The sequence below is a fragment of the Phyllobates terribilis genome, unplaced genomic scaffold (genome assembly GCF_046119375.1).
Source record: "Phyllobates terribilis strain yellow unplaced genomic scaffold, ASM4611937v1 Scaffold_4__5_contigs__length_816908805, whole genome shotgun sequence".
NCBI lineage: Eukaryota > Metazoa > Chordata > Amphibia > Anura > Dendrobatidae > Phyllobates > Phyllobates terribilis.
In genome coordinates, this window is record NW_027362764.1 from 172,639,625 (window position 1) to 172,660,735 (window position 21,111).

Consider the following 21,111-nt stretch of genomic DNA (forward strand, 5'->3'; position numbering starts at 1 on the left):
ACAAACTTGCACATGACAGCCTGGAATTTGAGAGGGCTCTGTTGAGGGATAAAGGGTTTTCCCCGAATTTAATCACCACGCTACTTCAAAGTAGGAAACCTGTAACCACCAAACTTTATGGGAAAACTTGGATGAAGTTCCTTTCGTTTACAGGTTCCAGGTTAGATGAAGGGGTTCTATTAACAGCTATTTTAGAGTTTCTCCAGAGGGGGTTGGAACAGGGTCTAGCCACACGCACCTGGAAAGTTCAGGTCGCGGCGTTTGGGGTATCTCTAAGAATTTTATCCCTTAAAACAGTACTTTTAGTAGCTCTCACATCTGCACGTAGAGTCAGTGACATCCAGGCGCTATCTGCAGGCCCTCCCTTCACACAAATCTCGGAGGATAGAGTTACTCTTAAAACCGATTCCATAGGTCTCAGGAGATTGCACTCCCTTCTTTCTGCACCAATCCCAAGAGCAAGAGAGAAAGAGACTTGCATACATTAGATGTCAGAAGGTGCCTAATCCAGTACCTAGGGGCAACACAAGAGTGCAGGAAGGATAGGGCTCTCTTTGTATGTTTTCAGGGTCCTCAAAAGGGGATAAAAGCTTCTAAAGGCATATTGGCAAGATGGATAAGGGACACCATCACCCTGTCATGCTCCTCATGTGGGGAAGCCGCCCCGGAGAAACTGAAGGCTCACTTGACAAGAGCAGTGGCAACCTCCTGTGCGGAAAGAGCTGGTGCCTCTATAGATCAGATATGTAGAGGTGCAACATGGTCTTCCCCCCTCTACATTCTTCAATCACTATCGGCTGGACTTAGCCTCTTCTTAAGACCTTACTTTTGGTAGAAGGGTTCTGGAAGCAGTGGTCCCCCCCATAATGATACATCTCTCTGCAATTCTCTCCTTGGTGCCGTCATGGGGGAAGGAGAAAGACGTAGTTACTTACCGGTAACGGGATATCTCAGAGCCCATGATGGCACCCGTACATTCCCTCCCTTCACGTGTGGGTGTGCACACTTAATTTTTCGTTATTTATACGTAGTCACAGGGTGTTCCTGATAAGCGTATTAATAATGTTATACGTTGTTGTGTCATTAATCCGGATGTCCTCTCATGCTCTATAAACAACTGATGCGGGAGAGAGGTGCCCCCCTTTTTATCTGTAGGTTTCCTGTCCTTGAAGGGCGGATCCCCTCTCTCTGTGGTGCTGTCATGGGCTCTGAGAAATCCCGTTACCGGTAAGTAACTATGTATTTTTTATCCTAAAACACCAAATGGAATTTTATTTAGTGATAATTTTTATGGTCTCACAGTGGTCACAGAACGGCCTAAGGACACGCTCCCCAGATAATCATGAGCGCTGTGTGGCGTATTTAAAACAAAAAAAAATAATAATCAGGGAGAAGGCTTAAGAAAACTGTCCACTTTTGACCTGGCGACAGGTTAGGCGCTTGTTATGGAGGACCTATCATACATTTTATATAGAGATATACGTAGGATTGTTTTTCAGACTTTACATTGCTCCGGTCTTGATTATATCATCTTCGCGAGGATACCTGATTATTTTGGTGTTAGATTTGCGTCGTAATGATGCCTCCTGCGCGTCTCCTGGTGTATGTTCTTCTATATTCTTTCTACCACAGACACGCTTTATTGCCCTGTGCATGTAAAAGGTGAAATTTGAATAACAGACTTATAGCAGGGCACAGTTTTCAAATATAAGGCAAAGTTCAAACACATAGCCTACACATTTGTCGTGCATCCAGTCAAAAAAAAAATAATGGCAGAATTTAGCATATACATGCAGATTTTAGCAGCCCATTATACCCATTGCATTGCCACTACATCATCAGTAGAAACTATAGCCATTCCTGCCTCCTTGGAAACTAGTGGATTGTTTCAAGTTTTTGCTAGCTGTTCCTTTTTAGACCATAGATAGCGTTCCATGTACAGTATGTCAGAAATGAAACATTCTTTAGCCCTGCTTTCATGAATGATGGGGTCTAATCAGGACCCAGCCTTTTCGAGTTATGTTTCGGATATACGATATGATATACGTGTGTCTTTATCTGGAATGTTTGGAATTTCAGGGAGTTCTTTTTCCTGCTAACACTATGTAAAACAGTGTAAATCATACTTGAAGCATCAGGTTTCCTTGAGATTGACCGAATTCCATCTACAATGTTAGCTGCTCCACACTTCTGCCCGGTTTCTAAATGCATGTACATAATAGAAGGGTGGATTTGTGGGTTTGCAGGGGTTAACACAAAATAATTTTGTGTAGGGGAATCAAGCAGCGAGTTTGGAGTAAATACCACCACAAGAACACACCAAGTCCCCAAGAGCAAATGATGCTGTCGCTGTTCTTTACTTTGGATAGCGAGTTAGGGTTCACAATGGCAGCCTTATTTATAGGTGACCCCTTACTGATTATGGGGATCTGACCTCTGGGATCCGCACTAATTGGGAGATCAGGGAGTTTTTATCCTTGACGGGACACTTTTATCTCCTTTAAGCAATCTTTTTTCGATTTCGCATGCTTTTGTCAAACGCTTTTCCAAGCGATTTTAGCATCACTTGGAAAAGTGCTTGAAAGTTGGTCACACAATATAAATCCATGCAACCGACATGGATTTATATTGTGTGACCAACATAATGTTAAAACAAAAAAAAAGAGTTTGAACGTAAAAAATAACGTTATACTCCCCTTCTGATGGCCCCCGCTCTGCTCCTGGCGTCGCTGCTGGCTCCGTGGCGGGTACCGGTAATGTAAAAGGACCTTCCGTGACGTCAGCGGTCATGTGACCTGTCACGACCGCTGACGTCATGGAAGGTCCTTTTACATTACTGGTACCCGCCACGGAGCCAGCAGCGACGCTAGGAGCAGAGCGGGGGCCATCAGAAGGTGAGTATAAGGTTATTTTTTATTTTAATTCTTTTTTTTACTTACAGGTACTATTGTATCCGGGTCTGGAGGAGAGTCTCCTCTTCTCCAGACCTGGATACCACCTGCGCATTAATCGCATAAGATACGCATGACTACATGTAGTCATGCAGATCTTATGCGATCCAATGCAAGTCAATGGCGGCGATTTCACAGCAACATCGCACTAGAATTGGTCTTGCTGCAGGTTTTACCTCAATGCAAATTCGCAGCGGAAATTTCCGCATGATGTGCACAGCGGATTTGCATTGCAGTAAATGGCAGACCTATTACAAGCGATTTTAATGCCTTTTCGCGGCGAAAATACGCCGCAAAAACGCATTAAAATCGCTTCGTGTGCACATAGCCTTAGTCAGTATTTTACATCAGTATTTGTAAGCCAAAACCAGGAGTGGGGGATAAATACAGAAGTGGTGACGTGTTTCTATTATACTTTTCCTCTGATTGTTCCACTCCTGGTTTTGGCTTACAAATACTGAGGTAAAATACAGACCAAATACTGAATGTGTGAACGTGGCCTAAAAGCCACTTTTTGGTCTCTCAGAACGCATTGTCATCTGAGAGAGTCTGAATTGCCATCAGATGATGTTACTCAGAAGAGGAGCAGAGCAGCATCAGCTACCAGAGGAGATGGCGATGGGTGAGAATATTAAAGGGAATCTGTCAACAAGTTTTTTCTACCTCATCTGAGAGCAGCCTGATGTAGGCAAAGAGAAGCTGAATCCAACGATGTATCACTTAGTTTACTGGGTGCAGCTGTTCTGACACAATCAGAGTTTTTAGATTTAGCAATACAGCAGAGCTGAGGAAGCAAACCCTGCCCACACCAGGCTCTCTGTGTACAAGGTCCATAGACAGTGAGCTGCTTGTTGGACTAGCATGCCTTCTGTGTCCCAGTAATTATAAGCTCCTGATGGTACAACAATCATTGCAGCAAACAAAATCTCTGAGCTTGATAAGAATGGTATCCCTGAAATCTGTGTTTTAACCCCTACAACATGCTGTCTTCAGATTACATAGTAAAAACCTGCTGACAGCAGGGCTGTGGAGTCAGTCTATTTAAAATGGACCGACTCCTAAAATATATAATAAATTGGGTACAGTAGTACAATGTAGAATGTGCTGAATATTTTTTTTCATAAGAATTTGGGAAAGTTATGAAATGTCCTATAAATGTCTGTTCTGTAATTATTACAACAGTAGCTTGCCTTGATAGTTGCTACCCGTGCAATAATTAAAAGGGTTCTCTGCTTTAGAAGGTCCCTACTTGTTAAAGGGGTCCCATGGCCATAAACGACTCGAAAAAGTTCCCCCTGCTGATCTGTAATTTGTGGAGAGCACTGGCAATAAGGGTAGGTTCCAACATAGAGTAAGTGCAGGGGATTTTTCATCTGCGTTTTCCAGTACCAGCATTGTGGCAGCACGGTGGCTCAGTGGTTAGCATTACTGCTTTACATCGCTGGGGTTCTGAGTTCATGTCCCACCAAGGACAACATCTGCAAGGAGTTTGTATGTTCTCCCCGTGTTTGTGTGGGTTTCCTCTATTTTCTCCGGTTTCCTCCCACACTCCAAAGACATACTGCTAGGGAAAGTAGATTGTGAGCCCCAATGGGGACAGTGATGATGATGTCTGTAAAGCGCTGTGGAATTAATGGCGCTGTATGAGCAAAACATGATAAATAATTGTGCGTGAGATTTTTAGATGTATTTCTCCTTTGTCGTCGTATCCTTCAGGATAAATGTCACTCACTGACAGTAGTATTTAAATGGAGTAATCTCTCTGCTTATGCACTGCCGCATATCGCCCCCCCTTCCCAGTGACGCAATCTCTGGGCACCGATAGATTACTCTACATATATATATAAGTGTGTGTATATCACAAACTTTTATTGTTCACATTTGAACACTGGTTGGTGATATTGCTATTATAGCTACTATATTACGGTTTCACCGCTGTGCCGCCTATTGTTCATATCTATGGTGCTTTTGGCCTTGGCTTTATTTGGGATATATTTGATCCTATTTTATGGTTCTATATATACATATTTTTTGTACCTAATTAGTTCTCTATTACACTTGCATATCGTGTTGTATTTGTACTATATATCCTTTGCTATCAAGGTTATTGCCACACATGGCACACATGCCAGCGTGTGCTTATCATTGTGTATTGCTTCTCTTCTTGCCATGTCTTAGTTGGCTTACAGATGTAGCACCCGTTCCCATATTAGCTGTGCATCTCCCTGTTTATTTAGGTTTTTAGCTCACAGGGCTGGTGACATGACAGAAACACTCGCTCCTCTGATAAAACAAACAGGCAAAGAAATGTGTTTCCTCACAAAAGCGAGCAGCTGAGAGACTCTGCCATGTCATCAGTATATTCAGTTATGCTTCCTTCCATGACCAGCTGGTGTGTAACCGTGACTGTGAACTGAAGCAGATCTATATAGCCGGGCTTGGTAAATTACACCTGTACATTGCAGGAGCACATTAATAAGAATTGCTCAGCACCGGAACATTTTTATTAAACACAGCCAATTGTGGAACTTATTAATATTTCTAGATTTATTAATTAAAATGTACTTTGTTGGACAACCCATTTAAGTTAAAAGAATAATGTATAGAATGTGAACTTTTCTTTATTAGTTTTTAATGTATTTTGTATATCTGTTTCATTATTATTTTTAGGGTTGATTTCTTTATTCCTGGGGTTCCTAAAGTCGGGGGCTTTTCCATTTGTTCAAGTCCTGGGCTTCTGGAAAGAGAAGGGGTTCTGGAGCTTGCTGTGAAATACAACCTACATCCTCCTGCTCACTGGATTCATACACAGGTAAAGTGTAGCACAGCGTACATGCATCCTAATAGAAGTATATACTGTATGCAGAAAACGTCTGACTTCCTTCTCGGCCCAGATGGGCTTGTAACCTCTGCCATGCTACCATTGTAGACAGCCCAAAACCCTTTTCTCCCACAAGAATCCACTCTCTTCTCAAGAGAAAATAGTAAGAACATCATTGTGGGATCCAGAATTCTTGAAATAAATAAACATTAAGCTCGGTATATCTTTTTAGACGTTAAAAAAAGTAGTTTGTCTCTTTTCTACTGAATGGTGTATTTCTGTTTGTGTGCACTTTAAATGACCAATAATTATAACGTAGTTTATAGTATTGGAAGATATGAATATACTAATAGTAGAAGTAGTTGGTGAACCTATCCTTTCTGATATCTTGATCTTCACCAACACAGGAACTATTTTCTGTACAAGAGCGGCCTATGCATTATTTTGTACTGTCCTGTCCTCACACATGATCGTGTCAGTGGGGTTTAGCTATAAGCACAAGTTCTGATTGTTTGCAAAAAAAAAAGTAAGAACAACACAAACTTGTTCTACTTTGATCAATTTTGTGGATCAAACTCGCAAATGCAAGTCAATGGCCCCGTGAAGAAAAAAAGTACAGGAATGTCATCGATATACTGTTTTCGTATTTTACTGATCAATGGGTAGGAGAAGCTAAAAATTTTTTTTTCATACATGTTAAAACTGACACACAGACCAAAAATAAATCAGGCACACTAAAAAAACACATGGACCATGTTTCATGTATGAGAAGAAAAAAGGATGTGTGAACCCGGCCTGAGGTCTCACCCATCATAGACAGGTTTAGGTGTTCGTGTGTGGGAGCTTTCTGCCTGGTCTAACAATTTTTTGTGGATTGGAAAATGAGAATAGTGAATCCATGATGTCTAGTTTCACCTCTGTTCAAGTATGTATTTAGACTTGCTAACTGTCTATGTACTATAAACATAGAATATGTAAGTGTAAAAAGCAAATTCTGGCTTGCAATTAGTTGGTGCTGCCCATACGGCATTTGTACCTCTAGGCAGTTTCAGGCCAAAGTGGCTATTGCGATTCTGATGGTCATTAAAGCTGATCTTTCACCAGGTCTGACCTGGTGAGGCTGGGTTACTTGCTTTTAAAATCTGTGTCAGAATGGAAAGAGCGTGAGAACGCATGAGTCTAAGTATATTCAGTCTCCACCATCTGTCCTGACTGACAGCTGCATCTTGTGCTGAATAGTTTGAGCACTGATGAACTGTTGGACTTGGTGAGCAGAAATTCAGCATCGGCAGGGAGGAAGGACATTGAGGAGCTTGTCAGTTCTGCTAGATGGGTGGAAATAGATTTTAAACTTCAAACAGGTAGACATTTTCCAAAGCATATATTGTACTTTCTTTAGAGATAAAGGGCTGCAATGTGGCTCTGAAGGTAACACAAGACTAAGCCTGGCTACATTGTCATGTCTAAATTACAATTTACTGAACCAAGCGAAAAGCACTAAACAGTAGTCAGTGTGATCTAAGTTTGTGCGGTTCAAGTCCAAAAAAAACCTTCTTTGTATTTTTTAATTAGAATTCTCCTGGTTTGGGCTAAAGACAGTAGTTTCTAGCATCCAGGCCCTTGTGAATAGCTTATGGAACCCAGAATTGTGTTATGAGCAGGATTTACTTTTTGTATGAAAAATTACAGTTTTGTAAATTACAGTTATTTTAACTTCGATTTCTTTCTGCATTGTGTGTTGGGTAATTGCATAAAATATCTCTTGTCAATTTTTTTTATATTTTTCCTTATAACTGACCCAATAATAGGATTTCTGGGTGGCATTATATTCAAATGATTTGTACTTATCCTGAGACTCTTATCAGTAAAATAAGTGCAGCAGCCTGTATTCATTCTAGCAGCTAGAAAAGTCCTGCTTTTGCTGACAGGAGAGCTGCAGGGGGTTTGCTCTGGTATTGGAATACTTTATTTTGTGGCTAGAGTAATTCTGATTATATGTATACTGCTCAAAAAAATAAAGGGAACACTCAAATAACAAAGTTGAATGTGCTGACAACAAAATCACACCAAAATCATCAATGGAAATCAAATTTATTAACCAATGGAGGCCTGGATTTGGAGTCACTCCCAAAATTAAAGTGGAAAAACACACTACAGGCTGATCCAACTTTGATGTAATGTCTTTAAAACAAGTCAAAATGAGGCTCAGTATTGTGTGTGGCCTCCACGTGCCTGTATGACCTCCCTACAATGCCTGGGCATGCTCCTGATGAGGTTGCGGATGGTCTCCTGTGGGATCTCCTCTTCTCATACAAGATTTCTCCCATGCATCCCCCTACTCTGGAACGCTCTACCCCAACATATCAGACTCTCTCCTACCGTGGAAACCTTCAAAAGTAACCTGAAGACCCACCTCTTCCGACAAGCCTACAACCTGCAGTAACCCTCGCTCCACCATACCGCTGCACGATCAGCTCTACCCTCACCTACTGTATCCTCACCCATCCCTTGTAGATTGTGAGCCCTCGCGGGCAGGGTCCTCTCTCCTCCTGTACAAGTCGCTGACGTGTATTGTTGATAATTATTGTACTGGTTTATTATTATGTATACCCCATTTCACATGTAAAGCCCCATGGATTGAATGGTGCTATAATAATAAATAATAATAGAAAAAGCAAGTCAATTGCAAACTTGCTTCTTTTCATTCTATGTAACTAACTAAAGTCTTTAATAACATAAGACTATCCCTTTAAGGTATAGTGGCTAACACCTTTAAACAAAAGGAATTTTATTGCACTGTATATAATCTAGAAGATAACAATACTGCATGTATTCAGTGAATCCTAAAATTCTAACCACGGTGCCTTGTGCAAAGATTTCATGTATTTTCACTATTTTTCTTTAGATCAGTATTTCTTTTTTTGTGTGATATTTGGCTCCTTCCACAAGATATTCAGTAATGCATATTAATAAACAGCCTTGTTTTGTATGGTGGAGCAGGCAAACCGCACAGTAGCAAAACTCAGAATAGCATGGAACCAGCGTGACCATGCCAATGAACTGCTTTGCCAAGTGTTTACTGCTGCCATGCCAATTTTTCTTATTACAGGGTACAGATTGTGTATCCCTGCAATTTATCTTGCACTTCATATCTGAAGCACTGATCAGTGGGGGGGAAAGAAAACAAGAAATTTGTATAAAAATGAATTCTGTCAGCTACATATGGCACATTTATTACTCTGCGCCTGTGTAAGTGTTTATTCTGTGTGCATTCATCTAATACACAACTGGGGATTTCTTTTATCCTGATGGTTTTTATTGATCACTAATCAGATGAGTGCACACATTAAGCGCACCACTCCCTTTACCGATCTGTGTATCCACAAACTGCATAATTTGTTCACTTTTTATTCTTATTCTGTACATTTAATTATGTGGGTTTTTTGTTGTTTTTTTTTGTTTTTTTTGCTTTGTTTAATTTGTATTCATTATTATGGCTTTTCTTCTGTATCACAGTGTTCTCTGGGCTCAGAAGTGGCTCTACGAGTGGGGGGAGAGTTCTTCTTTGATCCTCAAGCATCTGACTCTCCTGTGGATCTGGTCTTAATAGCTGGTGGAGTAGGAATCAATCCCTTGTTTTCAATACTCTTACATGTTGCTGACCTTCACAAGGCCCTAGAGACAACGGGTAAAGGCTTCCAAATGGGGAGTGTAAGACTCTATTATTGTGCCAAGAACACCAGTGAGTTACTATTCAAGGTAATTTCTATTGATAAACTTCTTAGCACATTTTGTGGTCGATAAAGGAAAAAAATACGTAAAAGCATCATTTTCAGTCATGACTAAGTACCGTAGATGACCCTCTGATGTGTATAAGCAAACTAAAAGCTTGTTTTACTAAGAGTAATATTTAATCTGTCTCCATTCTGTTTTTTTTAAATAATAATCTTTTGTAAAAAAAATAAGAATCACCTTAATACTCAAGATATTCCTTTTATTTTTGTAATCAAAGCTTATGAACAATGAGACCTAAGGAGAAAGGTTTCTGCCCTTAAAAGCTTACAATCTAAACAAGATTGCGGAGGTGACATATGTGAAACATGGTGCTAATTTCGTCTATAGAGCCAGGGACTTTTCTTGGTATTTTGATTATAAAGGAAGCTGCCCGAAATCTTCACCAACAAGTAATTATGTTAACACAGATCTAAAGTGTAATGACGGAGGTGGGTCATGGAAGAAAGGATGTAGTGGATATATATATGATTAAATGAGGTTATGTACTGCTCATTGTATAGGGAGTCCCCGACTTACGAACATGAGACTTACATACAACCCTTTGTTACAAACGTCGGATGTTCAAAAAGAAAACCTGACCTCTCTGGCCATTCGCTCCTCTCATTGCTGCCATGTCCAGGCCAGAGCTCACTGAGCACCAAAAGGTCGCTTCATCACCACAACCTTGTGACGCACAGTAAGCTTCGGGATGGACACAGCCATAAGTCCTGGCCTATAGTGAAGAGGCTAGCGATGCGGCACACCCGACAACAGAAAGAACAAGCAAGGTGAGTTTTGGGTTAAAAAAACAACTAAATATGTCTCTGGCGGCCATGCTTCTCACCAACTGTCTGTCTTCTCCAAGACTTTGTCGAGCGCCGCATGTCCAAGACTACGGCCAGGTCTAAGCCCCAGAGGTCACAGCTCATAAGGTGGCGACGTTATGACTTGCCTATATAAAAAAGGCTGGAGATGCAGAGCGCTCAACAATGGACAGAAGAGGACCGGACGGAGAGCAGTGGGGTGGCTGGTGAGGTGAATATTGCGTGAAAAAAACAAAAACTAAAGAGTCGCCTCTCCCGCCGCTCCGCAGCTTGTCCTTCTGGTCTTCTTTCCGCAGTTGTACGCCGCTTCTCCTAGACTTCTGGCCATGACGTTATGACACACAGTAACCTCCAAGGCCTGGATGCTGCCATAAGCCCTGACATTTAGGAAGAGGTCAGCAGATGCGGTGCACCCAAAACGAAAGAAAGAGGAGGACCTTATGGCAGACCGCAAGCAGTGGCGTGCATGGCTGGAACAGTCATCGGTGAGGTAAGTTGTTTTTTTCTTTGTTTTCCTAGCCATGTTCCAACTTACATACTTATCCAGATTATGAACAAAGCTACAGAACATATGTAGTTCATAACCTGCGGACTGTTTGCATATGGTTATGTCACATGGACTCTCCTGGAAGAAATGAGTTTTCAAGAAGTTTTATATTCTGGTTCTGCAAGAGAGCACCACTCCCCAGAATCCCGGCTTCCTGCTTTCCATGCCTGATGTGCTTCTAATGATTGGCCGTTCAAGCTGGTGGCATATTAGCACTTCTGGCCCGAGCTTTGTGCTCTCCGATGCTGCCATCAGAGGCAATATTTGCAGCATCGTAGGAGCACAGGGAGATTGAAGCTTGCTGGATCCAACAATCTGGTTAATCTCACAACAGCACTTAGAAGTTCTATAGAAAAGAGTTTTGTCAGAGACTCATCCCTTGCCTAAGAGACCGGCCACCTTTGATAGCCTGCAGAGGTGGCCAATAACCTAGGCAATGAGCAGTAAATAAAATAAAAATATCTCCATTCTTGAGAATGTAGAGGATTTTTGAACAACAAATAAATTGCAAAGCTCTTTGCAATTTTAACCATTTTATAATCATGAGAATAACTATATAATGACCTGCTCAAAACTGAGAGGAGCAAGTCTGATGGTTCAGGTCTGTGAGTTCCAGAGAAAGGGTGCAGCATAGTGGAAGTCCTGTAGACTGGAGGGAAAGGATATCGTAAGAGAGGGTGGAAGTTATAGGTCATTTGCTGAATGAAGAGTAAAAATGCGTTGGTAAGATAGATTGGCAGAGATGTTTGGCGGTGCGGTGTTGTGGAGAGTTTCGTAGACTAGTCGGAGCATTTTGAATATAATTCTGGAATTCCAGATAGTAATAGGTAGAAAATTGTATGGGACTGGATTGAGGTTTTGGCAGTGTCATTGTTACGGTAAGGACAGATATGAGGGGAAAAAGGGTTTGAAGAATTCACGATTTAGTAATGGATCAAATGAAAAATGATAGATTTTTGTCCAATATCAATCCAAGACATGGGGCCGATCAAATTTCTCTTCAAGATCGTTGTGTTACAGACATGGTTGAAGGCAGGGAGTATAATAGATGAAACAAAAGGAGCTCGGTTCTAGAAAGATTTCGTTTGAGACAATGACATTCGACATACACTCCCTAGTGTTTTAGGAAAGCAGAAATATCCCTGGGGCTGTTTTTTTGTTTCTTTTTTTTTGTTGTTTTATTGAACAATGATAAGTGATGGGTACATTAATTTTCATTGAGATCACATATTAACATGTGCAACTGCTCCAGTACATGTATCCAGTAGAAGGGATAGCGGAGCATGTCTGACACCTTCCTCTGAGAGTCATCTTCTCTAAAGCAGATGCAGGAGCACTTACCAGAGCAATGATGTATATCTGTGCCCATCCCATCTCTGCCCAAGAGAGAAAAAGAATTACACTACTCTCCTTTTTTCATAGTAATTTAGTTAAACAGCAGCTTTTGGACTAATAAAAAGTGAAATTACCGACGCTTGTTAATGCATAATCTAGCAACTATTCTTCCTATAGAAAAAATGATGAAAATCCTGAAAGCGGCTCTGAGAGTAAATGTTAACAGAGTTTCTATCACTTTTGCCAGGAAGAATGACTCAACTTGCTGCACAATTCTTGCCATCAAATTTAAGGAAACCTCAGCAGGACCGAAACTGGGTCACTGTTTTTGGAGCCGTTACATTACAAATAGCTTAATATAGTAAAATATTAGATTTTATGTTTACAAATGAAGGGGGCTGTAAATATTGTCTGAAGGTTTAAATATGTGTTAGTTTCCAAAAATGTGTGTATTATTGTGAGCGAAATACGCTCTCTTCTATGCCTTCCGAACTCCAAATATTAAAATATATTTTTGAGATCTCGAGGAAATCAATACAGCACAGCCATGTATGGTGTACTAGATGAGACTTCTGCTTTATTAGCACATGTGGCACTTTAAATAGAGTCAGAGACAAAGGAATAGTTCCCTCTGACCTATGAACCAATAGTAACCTTAGGGGAGTGAATAGAAATGTGAAACCTCCCTGCCCATCAGTGTTACTTGATCACCATTACACAGAGATTACAAGACAAGATGGATACCACATACTCAAAATGGATTCTGTTCTCTCACAATTATTAAGCAACTCCTGAAGATAATTTGCATTTATCATGTATTATTTGTATATCAGAGCTAGCTCTGATTGCCGCTGTCAATCACTGACAATGTTTAAATAGCGCGATTGCCAGTGTGGGTGTTCAATAGTTTCCATCTGCACACCGCAAAACGATCGCGGGGTGTCAAGGAGTTATCATGTAAGCCGGTTGCCTGCTCATATGATTGCCATCTTAGCCTTCATAGGAGATGGTCACACGTGCAAGTGCCCTAAGGGAACTTAAAAGAAAAAGTCAAAAAAATATTTTTTAAAATACACATGTAAAATATATATATTACATATTAAACCCCCACTCATTTTCCCTCCCTCAAGAAAACAAATAAATATTATGTTTGTTAGTTTATCACCATAGCCACAAGCATTATGGCCTACCAGAATATACAATTAACCTTGTATGGTAAATGGTGTAAAGTGAAAAAAAAAAATGCGTGAATTCCTAAAAATACAATGAAAAGCGCTCAAAATGTTGCATGTGTCCCAAAATGGTATAAATAAAAACTTCCGTTTGGCACGCAAAACACAAGTCCTATCACAGATCCATGTACGTAAAGAGGTTACGGGTCTCAAAAAATGTTGACACTTACTCTTTTTTTTCTTACTTTCGCAAATTTTTGGGTAATATGAACGGTGTCATTTAAAAGTACAACTTGTCCCGCAAAAAAATAAGCCCTCATATGACTGTCAACAGAAAAATAAAATTGTTATGGTTTTGGGAAGAAGAGGAGGAAAAAACAGAAGCGCTTAAACAAAAAATCCCTTGGTCTTGAAGGAGTTTCTAGTGGACTTCCATAGCACACAACTGGTTATTATATTACTGGACCTCTCTACAAATCCCAGTACGTAATGTCTCGAAAAGAGGGTTATAGCTCTCTGATGATTGTAGACTACATTTCCCATCTGCACAATATGGCGTCATCTCTTTTTATTTTATATGCTTGAAACATGTTTCATAGAATAAACTAACAGAGGTTCAACACTGGAAAGACTCTACTAGAGAAATGCTTACAAGCCGGGCACCAGAAGCCGCCTATTACACACAGAATTGAAACAGATGGTAGGACGGGTATTCTAAACAATATGCCAATTGGCACGGCTGGGTAACTAACAATACATGATATTCTGTGTGAGTAGATTGTAGTAGACAGGAAGGTTTCCTCTCTAATTCAGGTATTCAAAAACTGGGTAAAAAGAGTGTCTGTATGCAGGCTTCTGGTAGATTTGGTATGTTTCTGCTATTGTTAGTATCTAGCTTGGGAATGATAGTTCTACCTAAGTTACTCTCACACCTGACTCTGATCAGGTTCGATCCAAGATCTGAATTAATACTTATTAATACTTGCTTGGGAATACATTAGTGGATGCAAATCTCTATGAAGTGTAGGACTCGTGGAAAAGTCCCCATTCCAGCTCTGTGCTGGGGCTGTATACGTAGATCACATTCCATCCTTTCACGTTGAGAAAAGGCAAGTTTGACAGCTTGCGCTAGCCATCATACGTATAGGAGATTTACTACTAAATCTAGTAGTCTCCTATGTTGGCGTATTCATATTGAAATGTACTTATCTTTATTTATATAGCACCAACATTGTATCATTCGGATTGCTCTAGTGTTTGGGCTAACTGGATGTCACTACGCCAGAACAAGGCTCTCATGGACTTACATTGAGAGCTTATGACCATTACCTCTGACTTCCGGTCAGTCAGAAGTTGTGGTCACAAGATCACATATCAGAACCGAAACGGCGCTGGGTAGAGCTGAAGACAGCGGCTGGTGAGTATAATACTAGGGGGAGGGAACTTAGATTAATGGCACCACTCCAGCACTGAAATAAAAACACTGGAGTGGTGCTTTAATTCTATTTAACCCCTCTTCTAAGAAGTGCAAAAGAATTAAAACTACTTGCACCTATACCAAAACTTATGCAGCTGGATACCAGGCCTGGTCACATGTCAGGGGCAAGTCCGAGACCGTGTGTAAGCCGCCCAGTGACAGATGTTTCATATGTTTTTGATCCATTAGGAATTACTGTAGTTGTTTCCATAAACTATCCATTTTTCATTGTTTTGTGCAGGAATGACAAGTTGATGTTGCTGACTTTGGCCGGGGTCAGCTTGTAAAGTTCATTGTCCTGCAGACTTGTTCAGGGACCGGGGTCAGCTTGTAAAGTTCATTGTCCTGCAGACTTGTTCAGGCAGATGGTCGCACGTCCCTCCAGCGTATCTTATCCTTTTGTAATTGCTCCCACATGTGACTACTCGGACTATATCGATCTCTTTCTCAGCTGAGCACTTTCTTAAGGGGCTTCTGCTGTTACTCTGTAAATTGTATTACAGATGCAGGTCACCGTTTCTAATCACTTCTGTTCTGTCAATGGAAGAGCAGATGCAGGTAGTTGTAAAATGGTAATGTGAGTTCCCCGCCAGTTCCATACTTAATTAAACTCTTCCACTTGTAAAGATGGTAATACCAATAAGCATTTGTTAAGGAGATGTGGTTTTTGTTATGTTTTGTTTGTTTAGAATTTCCAACTTGTGTGATTGTAATTTTAATAATCTTCAATATTCTTTAGTGCTGCCCTTTATACATATGTTTATATAGTCCCCTACATGTGACTTCTGTATTTGCATAGTAAATTTATATAGATTTTTCACGAAATGGCAAAACTTACAAAAATTAGAATTTGCCACTGATAAGACAAGAATCGAGAAATGCTGGAGGATACATCCTTTATGAAGTTGCCAAACAATTAAAGTGCACCTTCAGAGGATTTCTGACATATCTGTGAGCGTGCAGAAAGCCTAAGCATCCTTGTTCCTTCAGCACACACTGGGGATTTAAGAGGCAACGTTTCTTCTTGTAGGGGGTGCCAAGTTGGCATAAGGAGACTTATAAGCCATGCAATGCACCCCTGATCACATGGCAAGGCTCTTTAAAGGATTCGATATTGACTTTTGGGCTTTGCTATAAGTCTTTCACTGAAAAGGCTATTTGCATATCGGCATGCTAGTCTATGGCATGACTCTTTAACCCCTTCCTACGATGTAGTGTCCACATGTATGACACATAACTGGCACTGGAGCTGACCGCTACTGTTAACCCCTTTAAATGCCACTGTCAATCTCTGACAAAGGGACTTGAGGCGCTCCGTCCTGAGGGCATGCTGGTCTGTGCTCTTATTGACCTTCCAACGCTGCCACTGGGTCCCCATGACAGCAGGGAACCTTTTAGGGCTGTGATGGCTATCATGTCTGCAGTCCTTGAAGCCCAGCCTCAGGGTGGGCTTCCTAGAACATGATTTTATCATTCTGCAGTTGTATTGTAGTATATAGAACAAGTGAACAGATGATTGTGGTTCAAATTCCCTATAGGGGGAGTAATAAAGAAAATTCCTGGTCAGTTTTACCACACAATGTGTATAATAAAAGCAAAGCCCAAATACCATAGGCTGAATTGATTTTTTTTGCCTTCTTGCTCCACTTGGATTTTTTAAGTGATTTTCCAGTATACTGTATGGTAAAATGAAAGGTGTCATTCAGAATTACAAAAATCAAGACCTCATATGTCTGTTGACAGAAGGTTAAAAACTATATGGGCATTGGAAGAAGAGGAGAAAAAATCAGAAGTGAACAAACAAAATTTGCTGCTGTGGGAAAAGGTTAAAGGGAATCTGTCACCCTCTTGGACGTACCTAAGCTATTAATCTGGGCATACGGGTTCTGGAATACTTAAAATGGTCATACCTGTATGCCTCATATCTGCGGTCTTGTTCTTCAGAAATCCTCTTTTAATCCTTTGTTAATCCGTTCTTCCAGGCTCTGGGGCGTGTGGTGCCTGGTAGGTAACTCCTGCCTCCAGTCTTTATTATGTGCCTGCCGCCTCCCATCAGCATCACAGGGTCCTCTGACGTCTAGTGGTTGTCCCGCACCAGCACCCTGCAATTCCTATATTCCGCCCTCTTATGGGCAGTGGCTTCTTGTTTCTTCTGCTCGGGTGCCAGCGCCTGAGCAAAAGAAACAAGCCAATGCCCACGGAAGGGGGAATATCGCATTCTTGAAGTTACATGACCGCTGCCACAGGAGAATCATCGCTTGTCTGCAGACTTGTAGTTTAGGATCAGACAATCCCTTTAGAATAGATGTTACATGATTATCCACTTTATATCAATCATTTTGACATTTCCAAATGCCGGATCCACATATTTGTGTTTTGCGGTCCTAGTACCAACCGCAGGGCAAAGACCGGCTTGTGTGTATTCTACCTGAATTCGAAAGCCTTACGTATGCCTATGAGGCTGTCAAGTTCGCATACTCAAGATTATAAAAGCGGATGTGTGAATCCAACCAAAATCTCACAATTTGAGATGGATTATTTGAGATGGATTGCTATCTGCCACCTCTGGAGGGAATGGCTACAAAGCAAAGAAGCATGCACTTTTTTGTTTTGCTGGTTATATCCACTTCTGGAGTTATCCCATTCCAGAAATACAATTTTTCTGGGCGCTGCCAGCCTTTTGGAGTCAAGTCGTCCAGAAGGTAAGAAAACAAAGACTGCTTAAACAGGGCTGAGCTGCAATTCAAGACCCAGCCAATGGACAAGAATGGCGTAGCCGAGCCAAGCACTGATTCCCAGTACTACTTCTGAGTCTGCTGCATGTGTATATACCAAATCATATCTTATATCTGGTTTCCTTGACTTCAAAATGAAAAATAATGAGGTCCCTTTTGTTTTTGTCGTAAAAATTGGCAAACTGCAATATGCAACCTTACAGATCACAGAATAATTCTGAATGTGTTTCTCTGTTTTGTGGGGGGTTTTTATGTTAAAGAAATGAACTTTTGCCAATGCAAAGCAACAGAAAACCAGCATAGACAGCAGTTATTTAGATCTATGCACAATGCATGAATAAATATACCTCTGAAGAACAGTACAAAGCCAAAGCACCAGAAAGACAAAAATATTCTTAGTGCTTTGTATCTGGGCCCTCCATCTGTCAGCATATCAGACTTATCAGCAATATGAGTTTTAGAATTCAGTTTTACTTTTTTATATAAAATATAGGTGCTGATATCATCTGATTTATCATTTTTTTTGTGTTTTTTTTCCTCTGTTTAAAAAATAAATAAGCACTTTGCCTGAAGCCATCCCTAGTAGTCATTTGTAAAACTGACAAATCCGTTGCCTTCTTTGGCAACTGAATACTTTCACAAAGTATTTTTATGGTAGGGTATGTTCACATGGGACCATTTAGATGCTGGCGCAGCTGCCAAGTGTTCCCAGACAAAGCCACTTCAGGAAACCACCGGCGGTAATTTTGTTGAGGCGGTTCCCCGTCGTTCTTGAAGCCTCTTTCGCTCAGTACTGTTAAGCATAGAGAGGAGCGGGCAGTTTCCTAGCCGAAGCTTCCCAACGAATGAGCATCCCTCTTTTATCCATTTCAGGGATCTGAACCCTGAAGTAGGTACAAAAGTGACATAAGACTGAACATGTGCACAGCAATGTCGTTTTGACATTGCTGTGCATTATTTTATTTTTTTTTCATGGGGTGCTTTTGCATTTTTAATTGCAGCTCTGGAGTGGTGCTACTAATCTAAGTTCCCTGACCCTAGTATTATGCTTACCAGCCACCGTTTCAGCTGTATTGGCACCGCTCCGGTCGGTCTCCAGCAGTTTGTGACCTGCCGGATCACTCCAGTGTTTGCTGGAGCAATCTGGAAGTCACATCTCAATGCATGTCTAATAAAGCCTCGTTCTGGCTCTCACAGACTTGCATTGAGAGCTTGTGACCGTTACCTCTGACTTACGGTCTAACAGAAGTTGTGGTCACAAGATGGGGGTACAGGACCACTGGAGCAGCAATGGGAAGAGCTGAAGCCAGCGGCTAGTAAGTATAAGACTAGGTACAGGAACCTTACTTTAGTAGCACCACTCCAGCTCTGAAATTAAAAAAAAAAAAACGGAGTGGTGCTTTAATGGGCAAGAAAAGCAAAAAATATTTTTTACTTCATATGAGAAAACAGGTGCATCAAGGATTGTCAAAACTGTTACAGGGACCAAAACTGGACCTGCACACTGAAAATTAAAGGTCTATTTTTCACAAGAAAAAGACTTTGTAAAACCAACCCTACTTGATTTTGCTATGGATTTCATCCTTCCCATTGCAATGAGTGACAATGTGCACAAGGATAAGCATTGTGCAAACTTGTAAAACTGCAGTGTCAGTTCTCCATTGATTTCTTTACATTGAATGAATAGAGAATTTATTATACTGGCGGAAGACCTTAATATTCAATGCCTTCTCAAAAACCAAGGCCAGGGTGTCTGCTACTTGTGCACACCTCTTGTCTGTTGGGGTAAGCTTCTGTCAACTTTTTTCACAATCTGTGAATGTTTTTCACCCATGTTATCCTGTTGGATTTGTTTCTACTTGGTTAAATAGATGATATTCAATGCTGAATGTATTATGGCCTGCAATTTTTAAATTAGTGACAGACTCTCAATGTGTTTTGATGTCCTCTATCATCTGGAAAAATCTATTGCCTTTATATCAGTTGAATATTTTTGGAAGTCACTGTAGTGCAGCCATTCAAAGAAGCCCTAAATTAGTTGAACCCCTACTGGACAACCCCTTATTTAATGCCTGATATGTATACTTAGCTCTTGGATTGGCACCACTGTTCCCTTCTGAGACCTGTGTTCCTCGCCGGTCTCAGCCTTCACAATTACGTCCAAGCGGAAGAATGAAATTGTGAAGGATGTAATTGGCTGCAGTGATCATATGACATTGTTTATGTCAAGATACTGTGTGGGGGAACACAGGGCTCAGCAAAAGATTGCCGTCAGTCCAGGACGTACGTTTACATTTTTTTCTTTTTATTTACCACACTTTAGATGACCCATTTAATAGTTGTTGTTTTTTTTCCAAAGTGGGACAGCTCCTTTACTGGCTGAATTTTTTTTTTCTAATATAGCTACTAGACTAGAAGAGCTTTATAGGATAAACCATAGATTATACAAATGGACAGATCGGTAGAATGAATGAATAGAAGAAGAAAAAATGGTAATCATCTCCCCTTCAAGAGAGGACAATTCATTGTGAAAACCACTTGAATTCACATAGGAACCTTGGTAGACATTGTTTGATCAAGGTGTAGTGCAGGGAATCGAGCAACACACCAGGCTGGTATCCAGGTCAGAAATGGGAGAGAAGGTCCATGACGACTGGGCTCCAGCACCAATGGAAAAAATGTTTAAACATAACTTTTACTGTGCAATTAAACGGAATCTGTCAGTAGGATCAACCCTCCTAAGCCATCTATATGGGCATAGGGTCATAGGGAGCTGTATAAAATGATACCTTGATATCTGTGATCTGATGTCTTATTCCAGAGAAATCCACATTCTTCTTATATGTAAATTATCTTTTCCAGGCTCTGCAGAGGATGTTACCTGGGAGATAACTCTGACTCCAGAGATTATTTTACATGAAGGGGGAGTTACCAGTGTGAGACTAGTAACTAACACAGAACAGGAGAAATTACATTTATCTTCTTGCAAACACATTTTTTGCTTCTCTCTGAGCTCTGCTGTACTGCAACAATATTGTAGCCCTGTCTGCCTGTGAGAAACCTACAGATGTGTCAGGTATAATCACACACAGCTCTGCAGTGAGATCAGAAGAGCGGCCATTACACATCACACTGGTAACTCTCCCTTCTACAACCCCTGGCAAAAATTATGGAATCACCGGGCTGGGAGGCTGTTCATTGAGTTGTTTAATGTTGTTGAAAAAAAGCAGATCGCAGACATGGCACAAAACTAAAGTAATTTCAAATGGCAATTTTATGGCTTTAAGAAACACTAAAAGAAATCCAGATTAAAAATGTGGTACTCAGTAAGGGTATTTTTTTTCAGACCAAGCAGAGGGAAAAAATTATGGAATCACTCAATTCTGAGGAAAAAATTATGGAATCATGAAAAACAAACCCACAAAAGAACACTCCAATACATCACTAGTATTTTGTTGCACCACCTCTGGCTTTA

At 40.7% G+C, this 21,111-nt stretch overlaps 1 protein-coding gene across 1 annotated transcript in view; it reads left to right on the forward strand.

Annotated features, from left to right (window-relative positions):
• OXNAD1 (oxidoreductase NAD binding domain containing 1) overlaps window positions 1-21,111 on the forward strand; it is a 58,840-nt gene that overhangs the window by 26,022 nt on the left and 11,707 nt on the right. Inside the window, exons 6-7 of the mRNA XM_073677941.1 lie at window positions 5,622-5,763; window positions 9,289-9,531. Coding sequence (XP_073534042.1) covers window positions 5,622-5,763; window positions 9,289-9,531 — 385 coding nt within the window. The remainder of the gene's footprint in view (window positions 1-5,621; window positions 5,764-9,288; window positions 9,532-21,111) is intronic.